The sequence below is a fragment of the Jaculus jaculus genome, chromosome 5, assembly GCF_020740685.1.
Source record: "Jaculus jaculus isolate mJacJac1 chromosome 5, mJacJac1.mat.Y.cur, whole genome shotgun sequence".
Lineage (NCBI taxonomy): Eukaryota > Metazoa > Chordata > Mammalia > Rodentia > Dipodidae > Jaculus > Jaculus jaculus.
The window spans coordinates 70,091,192-70,101,410 of NC_059106.1; the positions used below are offsets into that span (position 1 = coordinate 70,091,192).

At 51.0% G+C, this 10,219-nt stretch overlaps 1 protein-coding gene across 1 annotated transcript; it reads right to left on the reverse strand.

Annotated features, from left to right (window-relative positions):
• Positions 1-6,650: 6,650 nt before the first annotated feature.
• Positions 6,651-9,624, reverse strand: Gja4 (gap junction protein alpha 4). The gene is made up of 2 exons (XM_004665240.2): positions 9,569-9,624; positions 6,651-8,196 (listed from the first exon to the last, which is right to left on the reverse strand). Exon 2 carries the CDS (start codon positions 8,177-8,179, stop codon positions 7,184-7,186), a length of 996 nt encoding a protein of 331 aa, XP_004665297.1. The 5' UTR covers positions 8,180-8,196; positions 9,569-9,624; the 3' UTR covers positions 6,651-7,183.
• Positions 9,625-10,219: the final 595 nt, after the last annotated feature.

The following is a 10,219-nucleotide window of genomic DNA, read 5'->3' on the forward strand; positions in this document are numbered from 1 at the left end:
TTTACTCTTTTTTTTTGAGGCAGGATCTCACTCTAGCCCAGACCAATCTGGAATTCTGTGGAGAGGGCTTCCCCTCTTCTGCATGCTGTTTCTCCTTACCAAGACTCTGGAAAACGCACTTCCACCTTTGCACAGGGCAGGCCCCGGTGGCTGTCTCGGATCGGATGGAGGACTAGCTGCCTTGCATCAGCGCTTCTGCGTTACGGAATTTGGACCATAGCTGGGTGTGGTGGCGCATGCCTTTAATCCCAGCAGTTGGGAGGCAGAGGTAGGAGGATCGCCATGGGTTCAAGGCCACCCTAAGAGTACAGCGTGAATTCCAGGTGAGCCTGGACTATAGTGAAACCCTACCTCAAAAACAACAAACAAACAAACAAACAAAAGAAGTTGGCCCATGAGCTGGAGGGTCTTCACTCTTCTCGGAGGTCTTGTTTCCCGCCCCCCCCCCACCCCGCCACCAACACACACACTTCTTTGTCACGTTCTTGTGCTTTTCTGTGTTTGTGCATTGTCTATAATGACACACTTTCACAACTAGAAAGAAAGCCCCTAAATTTCTTTTGGTTTCAAATTTCCTAGCTTTTGACCCTGAATCTCACTTCTTGGAAAATCTTTCTATCAAGGAAATAGAAATTTGGAAAACGTTTATGTACAGATATCTATCACACCATTCTCTCCCTCTTTCTTTCTTTCTTTCTTTCCTTCCTTCCTTCCTTCCTTCCTTCCTTCCTTCCTTCCTTCCTTCCTTCCTTTCTTTCTTTCTCTTCTCTTCTTCTCTCTCTCTTTCTTTCTTTCTTGTTTTTGAGATAGGATCTTGTTGTAGCCCAGGCTGACCTGGAATTCATTATGTAGTGTCTCAGACTGGCCTTGAACTTGAACTCACAGCAATCCTCCTACCTCTGCCTCCTCAGGGCTGGGATTCAAAGTGTGAGCTACCACGCCCAGCATGACTTGTTAGTATTAACAGTTGTTACCTTTGAATAGCAGAAGCTCACTGTGTACAGTGATCATGCATTACCTTTTGTGTATCTGGAAAAAAAAACAACCTATGTTAAAAGGAAATAAAAGTAGGAAAGTTAATGTAATTCTAGTTTGCATTAGTAGAAGTTTTAGGGTAAGCCTGTCTTATGGAAGGGAATTCATGTCTGGTACTGAAAACCTTGTGAAAACATCTGGGCTAGGGAGGTCATAGGAGCTACTGCTGTTGTTTGGCTAAATAGATAGGTTGTAGCCATCAAATTACCCTCTATATATTTATTTTTGTACTCTTAAATTTTATTTATTCACTCATTTGAGAGAAAGAGGCAGACAGAGAATGGGTGGGCCACTAGCCTCTACAAACAAGCTCCAGATGTATGTGCAACCTTGTGCATCTGGCTTACATGGGTACGAGGAAATTGAGCCTGGGTCCTTAGGCTTCGTAGGCAAGCACCTTAACAGCTAAGTCATCTCTTCAGCCCTATTTTTTTTTTTTTTTTTTTTTGAGGTAGGGTCTCACTCTAGCCTAGGCTGGCTTCAAACTCACAGAGATCCTCTTACCTCTGCCTCCCAAGTGCTAGGATGAAAAGCATGTGCCACCACGCCTGGCAAACATTTATGTTTATGCCCAAACAGAAGTGCTGCTGCCACCTTTGGTAAGAGAAGCTCCTTTTTGCAAATGACGGAAACTACTAGGGAGACTGAAAGCTCATCAAAATGCGGAGACTAAGTGACTCTGGAGTACTGAGGTGTAAGTGTGAAATGACACATCTCTCTGGCACCCCTCAAGGCTCAGGGAGCGTTGTGAAAGAGCAGCAGAAAGAATGTAAGAGCCAGAGGGTGAGAAGGAGCGTCTGGTGCACAGTCCTGCACACATGAAATCCACTGCTGCATTTATCAACTCACAGCAGCTGTCCTTATCTACACAAGACCTGCACTGTATTGGGCCCATCAACATTCCATTATGGATGATGAGAGAGGACAAAACAGACATTCAAACAGAAAAGGGGGCTGGAGAGATGGCTTAGCAGTTAAACCACTTGCCTGTGAAACCTAAGGACTCAGGTTCCATTCCCCAGAATCCATGTAAGCGAGATGTACATGGTGGCACATGCAACTGGAATTTGTTTGCTGTGGCTAGAGGCCCTAGCAGCCCATTCTCTCTCTTGTAAATAATAAATAAATAAAATATTTAAACAAAATAGAAAAGGGCTGAAGAGATGGCTTAGCATTTAAGGCAATTGCTGGCAGAGTCAAAGGACCCAGAATTCCTCAGGACCCATGTAAAGCCAGATGCACAAGGTGGCGCATGTGTCTAGAGTTTGTTTGCAGTGGATAGGAGGCCCTGGCACTCTCTCTCCTTATCTTCCTCTGTCCTTTATCCCTCTCAAGTAAATAAAAAAAATAATATATTAGAAAAACAGAAAAGAGTCTAGTTGGAAAGAAGATTTAGTGGAATGGGGGCAAGGGAGTCATGACAAAAAAAAGGTAATGAGAGGGATCGTGATTGAAATACATTAATACATGCACGACAATTATCAATAAAAAGTAAAAAACCTGGGTGTGATGGTGCATGCCTTTAATCTCAGCACTTGGGAGGCAGAGGTAGGTGGATTGCGGTGAGTTCAAGGCCACCCTGAGCCTACACAGTGAATTCCAGGTCAGCCTGGACTAGAGTGAGACCCTACCTCGAAAACCAAAACCAAAACAAAACAAAAAATAAAAGAAAATTTTGGGGTGATAATATGGATCCTGCAGGTTGCTCAGAAACTTCTAGAGGGCTGGGGAGATGGCTGAGTGGTTAAGGGCACTGCTTGCAAAGCTTGTCTGCCTGGGTTCAATTCCTCAATACCCACACAAAGCCAGATGAACAATGGGGTTCATGCATCTAGAGATTTTTTGCAATGATAGGAAGCCTTGACTCACCAATTCTCTCTCTCTTTCATTACAAATAAATAAAAATTCTGGGCTGAAGGGATGGCTTACCAGTTAAGGCATTTGCCTGCAAAGCCAAAGGACCCAGGTTCGATTCCCTAGGACCCACATTAGCCAGATGTGTCTGGAGTTCGGTTGCAGTGGCTGGAAATCCTGGCATGCCCATTCTCTCTCTCTCCCTCTTTCTCTGTCAAATAAATAAACAAATAATATTTTACACACACACACACACACACACACACACACACACACATATATATATATATTTTTTTTTTTTTTTTTTTTTTTTTTTTTTTTTTTTTTTGGTTTTCCAAAGTAGGGTCTCAATCTGGCCCAGGCTGACCTGGAATTCACTATGGGGTCTCAGGGTGGCCTTGAACTCATGGCAATTCTCCTACTTCTGCCTCCCGAGTGCTGGGATTAAAGGCCTATACCACCACGCCTGGCTAAATAAAATATTTTTAAAAATGTGTTTTTGGAAGCTAGGCATGCACCACCACATCTGGCCTCAAACTCTAGTTTTTGTCTGCATGTGGCTACAGTGTCCTGTGGGGAGACAGAAGAGCCAAGTGTCGCGTGGCTTCTAAGGTCAGAACCAAGGCTGGTGGGGGAGGGTAAAGGTGGAGAAAGATGCTAGGCAGTTTCGTGACAGATACGTCTTCTTGCACGCAACCATGGTCAGGCTGAGGTTAGCGTGAAAAGGAAATGAAGGATGCCAGACAAGTCACTGAAGGTCGGCAGTAGAACCATGACACCGGAGCTGGCGGCACACACCTGTTACAGTGCTCAGGGGGCAGAGCAGGGAGATATGTGTTTCAGACCCATGTGGGCTATCTAGTGAAGCCTGAGCTACGTAGCACGATCCTGTCTCAAAACCAGGGCCAACCCAGAAACAAGAACAATGAAGTCAGCAAGCCAGTGAACCGGCAGCGTGGAGGGGAGGAAGTGTGGACCTCAGCCGGCCCGATGGCCCTCTGCTTTGTTCACGTGCGACTCAGAGCAGTCACATGCTCCCATGGGTCACAGATAAGAGGATCCTGGCTTTGCAAAATTCCCAGCGCTCTCCATGTAACCCCGTGCCTTCCTACTCAGGAAGGCAGCGTAAATTCAAGTGGCTGAAATTGATCTTTTGATAGAAATAACCTTTTTTTTTTTTTTTTTAACAGAAATAACCATCTTCTCCCACGAAATACCCCTCAAATCTAGCCACCTTAATTCTCACCCAATCCAGTTATTTCACAGGGGGGAAACTAAGGCTAGAGAATGGAAAGAACCATAGTCAAGTATGTGGGAAAGGTGGGAGGCATATCTCCTAACTCTAGATGTGCTCTTGGTAGCTAAGAGCTATCTGGTACCCAGATAGCTATGGGTGGCAGTCAGGGACAGGCTGGTGGGAGAGGGGAGGGAGCAAAGGACACTGAGATGTAAACCCACTGTGCTTTACCCTGACCACACTCCCAAGGAGCTACCTCAGTTTCACATACATTTCACCCTTCCCTCAGCCTCTGTACTGGTGCTTGGAAGTGAGGTGCCCAGTGGGGTACTGATCTGAGTCTAATTGTGTCTTCCCTCAAAGATACATTGAAGTCTTAACCTCTTGTCCTCCAAAATGTAAGTGTGGAGCTGGGTGTGGTGGTGCATGCCATTAATCTCAGCACTTGGAAGGCAGAGGTAGGAGTTCAAGGCCATCCTGAGACTACATAGTGAATTCCAGGTCAGCCTGAGCTAGAGTGAGGCTCTACCTCAAAAACCAAAACAATAATAATAAAGAAAAATGTAATCATGTCTGCCATAGAAATATGACACATAACATGTAACTAGAGCCAGGCATGGTGGCACACACCTTTAATCCCAGCATTTGGGAAGCTGAGGTAGGAGGATTATTGTGAATTGGAGGCCAGCCTGAGACTACATAGTGAATTCCAGGTCAGCCTGGGCTACCCTACCTTGAAAAACAAACCAAACAAAAAATAAAGAGAAATTTGGGCCCAGACACAGGGAGAATGTCACGTGAAGGTGGAAGCAGAGGTGGGGGTGGGGCTGCTTCCAGAAGCCAAGAAAAGATGGCCAAGAGAGTGGCGCGGCACAGGTCTGGCCTACAGCCCCAAGAAGGAAAGATCCGCACAGACCTTGATCCTGGAGGCCCAGCCTCCAGGACTGTGGGGGTCCACTGTGCTATTTGAACCCCTCTATCTGTGGTACTGTTAGTGGCTCTGGCGAAGTAAGAAAGGTGGGATGGAGCCAGTGCTGCTCCTCAGACCTCCCACCCTCCCCAAGCTAGTGGACCCTTTCCACCGCACCATCCTCACCTCTCACTCTCAGCCCATTTGTCCTTGTGGGTGTGTAGCCACCAGTCTGGCTCCCAACCCCGGTCTCACTGAAGGTTCAAGTCCTTGCTCAGAGCAAGGGTGGGGGACCTCACCCCTCACTTGCTTCTCCTACCTTTCCCAGTCAGGTTGGATAGGAGAGATTAGGGTTGGCTTAAGAGACCATTGCCTCTGGCCTCTCCACTGGAGAGGAACTTGGCCTCCGGGGTCAGGCCCTTTGACCCTGAACTGACTCCTTTTCTGCTCAGTCTGTCAGTCTCTCACCCTCAGTCAGAGGCGGGCCTCTGGGGAATGAAAGTGTCTCTGAGGCAATGCTTAGAGATTCATTAGGATGGTTATGTACTGAGCAGTGATTCAGACTCTGAGAGGTTGCTGGAGAAATCAGGGAAGGCTTCCTGGAGGAGACCCTATGTTGCGGGCCTGGTTGGAAACTGACTGAATTCTTACTGCCTGACTGATGAGCCAAGCACAATCGTGTGCTTTTATTTATTTTATTTTGCTTTCCTTGGGAGGCAGGTGATGTCATCGCCTGTGTTTCACAGATGAGAAAACCATGTCTGCAGAACGCTGGCTGAGACATGTTGGAAGTAGTGCTTACACTCAGGACCCCAAGTGCCAGTGCTCATCTTGACAGTCTGCCTTCTCCAGGCCCACTAATGCTTACGGGCTGCACGATGTGACCAGTCGAGTGGAGAAGGAGCCCGCTGGGCTACTGGTGGGTGCTTGGAGAAGAGCTACCTCCAAGTTGCTCCTTGTGGTGAGCAGAGAAGAAAGGTTTAGGAAGACCACATCCTAGACTTTCCTTCTGAAATACCCAGGGTCCCCAGAGGTGGGATGCATGCATGGGGTATGCAGGATTTGGCAACAGACAAGCTTAGGGAGCAAAATGTTCAGCCAGGAGCTGGAGACATGGTTTCGTGGTTAAGGCACTTGCCTGAGAAGCCCAAGGATCCAGGTTCAATCCCCCCATACCCACATAAACCAGATTCACATGGTGGTGCATGCGTCTGGAGTTTGTTTGCAGTGACTAGAGGCCCTGGCATGTGTGTGTGTGTGTGTGCACACCCATACACCCTCTCTCTTAAATAATAACTAAATAGATTTTTTAAAAAATGTTAAGTCAGGAGGGTAGCAGATGGGCATAGGGCAGGATGAGAAAAGACACTGACTGCTCCGGCCACCAATTCAGCGGCAGACTGAATAATGGGACAGTTGAAGAAAGAAAGGTCGGGCAGTCCTGGGCATTTCAAAAGGCAGAGCATCTGAGAGGCAGCGCATGAAGGCTTTATGGTGCTGGCTGGAGTTGAGGCTGCAGAGACCAGAGACAGATGATCCAGGGAAACACCTGGGCAAAATGACTGCCCCGCCCCCAACCCAGTCACACCACGACAGCACCAATACACACCTAGCTGGTGATGGAGTCCTGTTTATTTTCGGAGCATCAACAGTGGAACTGGGAAGAATTGATTGAAACAAGGCAGTAACCAGTCCCCAGGACAGGGCCAGACCCATCCAGCACAGGCTGTCTGCCCAAGGCTGAGCCAGCAGCCTGGATCAGCCTTTTCCTGTGAGGAGAAGGTGTGAGGACAACCCAGTGAGGTGACTCTTCCATAAGGATGGGGTGAGCTATCAAGTTAGCTCTGTGTGCCTCTGAGTCAGCTGAAAAAGTCAGAGAGTCCACAACACCCTTCACCATGAGCATCCCCAGCCAGCCAGCTCTGTCCATGTCCGGGCACAGTCATAACCTAGACAGAAGCTATTATGCCCTCTGGTCACCACAGAGTCCTCAGGTATTCCATAACCACTTGCAATCAGGCTCTATGGTGAGCAAGTGTCCACTTTCCCCACCCAGTCTCTGCAGAGCCTTGGGGGCCGAGGGGGGGGGGCATCCAAGGCAGAGAGACTTCTCAGGAGTTCTCTTGAGTGACATGAACCCTAGGCCCTTAGACGTACTGCTTCTTGGAAGCTGAGCTGCTGGGGCGGCTAGGGGACTTCCTAGAGGGTGGATTCTGGAAGGGAGGGGGTCTGGAAGAGGCGAGTCTCTCCTCTGTGGTCAAGTTGGCCCAGTTTTGCTCGGTGGATGAGAGCCCATTGTAGGTGGGGCACGGCGGGGACGAGGGCTGTTCGCCCATGGGGAGGTAGAAGAAGGCTTGTTCGGAGTACGGGTCAGAGCTGCTGCCCTGGGCTGGTGGGGCGTCGTGGCCTTGCCTTCCTCCTCTTATCTCCCGGCTGACACAGCGACACAGCAGGTACATGAGCTCCAGCAGGTTGAGCCCCAGGGAGATCAATCCCACTACCAGCATGAAGATGATAAAGATGGTCTTCTCGGTGGGGCGGGAGACGAAGCAGTCCACTGTGTAAGGGCAGGGCGCCCGCTGGCACGCGTACACGGGCTCCATGGTCCAGCCGTAGAGGCGCCACTGGCCGTAGAGGAAGCCCGCCTCCAGCACGCTCTTGCACAGCACGCTGGCCACGTAGGTGCCCATCAGCGCCCCGCGAATCCGCAGGCGGCCGTCCTCCGCCACCGAGATCTTGGCCATCTGCCGCTCCACGGCCGCCAGCTCGCGCTCCACCTGTGGGTCCTTGGGTGGCAGCGCCCGCAGCTCCCCCTCCTTCTGCCGCAGCCGCTCCTCTCTCCGAGACAGGTAGATGACGTGGCCCAGGTAGACCAGGGTGGGAGTGCTGACGAAGAGGAACTGCAGCACCCAGTAGCGGATGTGGGAGATGGGGAAGGCCTGGTCGTAGCAGACGTTGGTGCAGCCCGGCTGGGCCGTGTTACACTCGAAATCGGACTGCTCGTCGCCCCACACCGACTCGCCCGCCAGGCCCAGGATGAGGATGCGGAAGATGAAGAGGACCGTCAACCAGATCTTCCCCACCGCGGTCGAGTGCTCCTGGACCTGGTCCAGCAGCTTCTCCAGGAAGCCCCAGTCACCCATGGCTCCTGGGCCTCGGTCTGCAGGGGGACAGGGAACCAGAGCAATCAGCAGGGCGGCCAGCACCTTGCTTTTCTCAGCAGAGCCTAATAACAAAGACCCGCCCGGAGGTCTGTCAGGTGTTGCTAGCAATCACCCACGGGTGCCTCTTTTCCCAGGCCAAAGCCCCAGGATGACCTCAATGAGTTTCTGGATTAAGTAAAGGCTCTTTTGCTTATGGGAACAGAGAATCTGAGGAATTTATCCAAGGTTACACAGCTGTTGCCACACCTTCCTTTCTTCCCTTTTGCCCAAGGCCGGCTACCTCCAAGATAATGGGAGTGGCGGGAGAGGTGTGATTGGGTGTGTTTGTACGAGCGTGCATGTATGCGTGTTCACACGTGTGAGGACGTTTGTAAGGGTGTGTGAAAGGCAGAGGTTGACATTGGGCGTCTTCCTCAATTGCGTTCCGCTTGACGTTTGGTGGTGGTTGTTTTTTTCCCCCTCCCCCAGGTAGGGTCTCACTCTAGCCCAGGACCGTCTGGAATTCACTGTGTAGTCTCAGGCTGGCCTCGAACTCCTACCTCTGCTTCCCCAGTGCTGGGTCTAAAGGCGTGTGCCACAACGAAACTCCATCCACTTTATTTTTTGAGGCAGGGTCTCTCGCGGAATCTAGAGCTAACCAATTTGGCTAGACTAGCTAGCCCGGGGTCCCCCTGTCTCTGCCTCCCCAGCACAGGGATTAGCATGCCATCATGCCTGCCTTTTTTTTGCATGGGTATTGGGGGTCTGAGCTCAGGCTGTCATGATTTATCCATTGAGCCCATCTTCAGGTTTGTAGGGACCCTGCCCCCACCCTCCATCACCTCTCACTCAGGGTACCTCACTTTGATTTTTTTTTTTTTTTTTTTTTTTTTTTTTTGCACTTGCCTGTTGTGGTTATGGGGTGGGAATCGTTAGGAGTTAGCAGTCGGGCTCCACTTTTGACAATTCTCACCTGTGACTTAAAAGTGGAGGTATTTGGTTGTGTTTTGCCTCCACGGCATTTCCCTCCCCTCCAGAATTGTGACTGCCATTCTAGACTTTTGACAGGACCTATCCTTGCACGGTGCAGGTACTGGGGTCACAAAGCTCCCTGAACATTTAAGGGAGAGGGAAAGTGGGGAGATGCCTTTTCCCAGGACTAAGGCAATTAAGAGCTGGAAACCAGACCTGGATTCAAGCCTCGCTTCCTTCTCACGCTCCAGGAGCATGGACAACTGGCGGGCCTCTGGGGGCCTCGAGCTCTCCTCCTGGAGGATTGGATGGAAGTGGAGGGGACCGCGCTTTCAGCATCAGGCCTGGCCCAGGCAGTGTAGGTGAGTCCTAACGCGCAACCCTCAGCCCAGCAGAGGCCCCGTGCCCGGAACTCACCGCTCGCCCGCGACCCTGCCCAGGTGGAGTGGAGGAGAGAGGCCGAAGCGGCGCCTGCGGGAGCCGGGCTGGAGCGCGCCGGCCACGGAAAGCCTTAAATATTGCCGAGGGAGGGCGGGGTGGGGGCAGGAAGCGCCGCGGGACCGGGCGGCGGGCGCGGGGCGGCGCGGGGCGGGGACTGGGAGGCGCAGATTCCCTGGACCTGCCCCAGGGGGCGCTCGGTGGGTGGCTCGGGGGCTCGCTGCCTCCTCCGTTCCCCTCCAGCATCTCACCGCAGCGCTCTCCTCCAGTCCAGGGACCCCGAGTTCTCCAAGACCACGCTCTTTTTGGGTGGCGGGATTTGTAAGGATTAAAGCTTAGAGTTTAGGCTGGACAGATGGCTGCGTGGTTAAGACGCTTGCCTGCGAAGCCTAAGGCTGAAGTTCGATTCCCCAGGACCCACTTAAGCGAGATGCACAAGGTGGCTCATGAGCCTGGAATTCGTTTGCAGTGGTTAGAGACCCTGGGGTACCCGTTCTCGCTCTATCTGCCTCTCTCTCAAATAAATGATTAAATAAAAAAAGCAAGTCAGGTGTAGTGGCGCACACCTTTAATCCCAGCACTGGGGAGGCAGAGGTAGGAGGATTACTGTGAGTTCAAGGCCACCCAGAG

Excerpts from the sequence above, each read along its gene's own strand:
- Gja4 (XM_004665240.2), bottom strand. The coding sequence starts at position 8,179 with ATGGGTGACTGGGGCTTCCTGGAGAAGCTGCTGGACCAGGTCCAGGAG.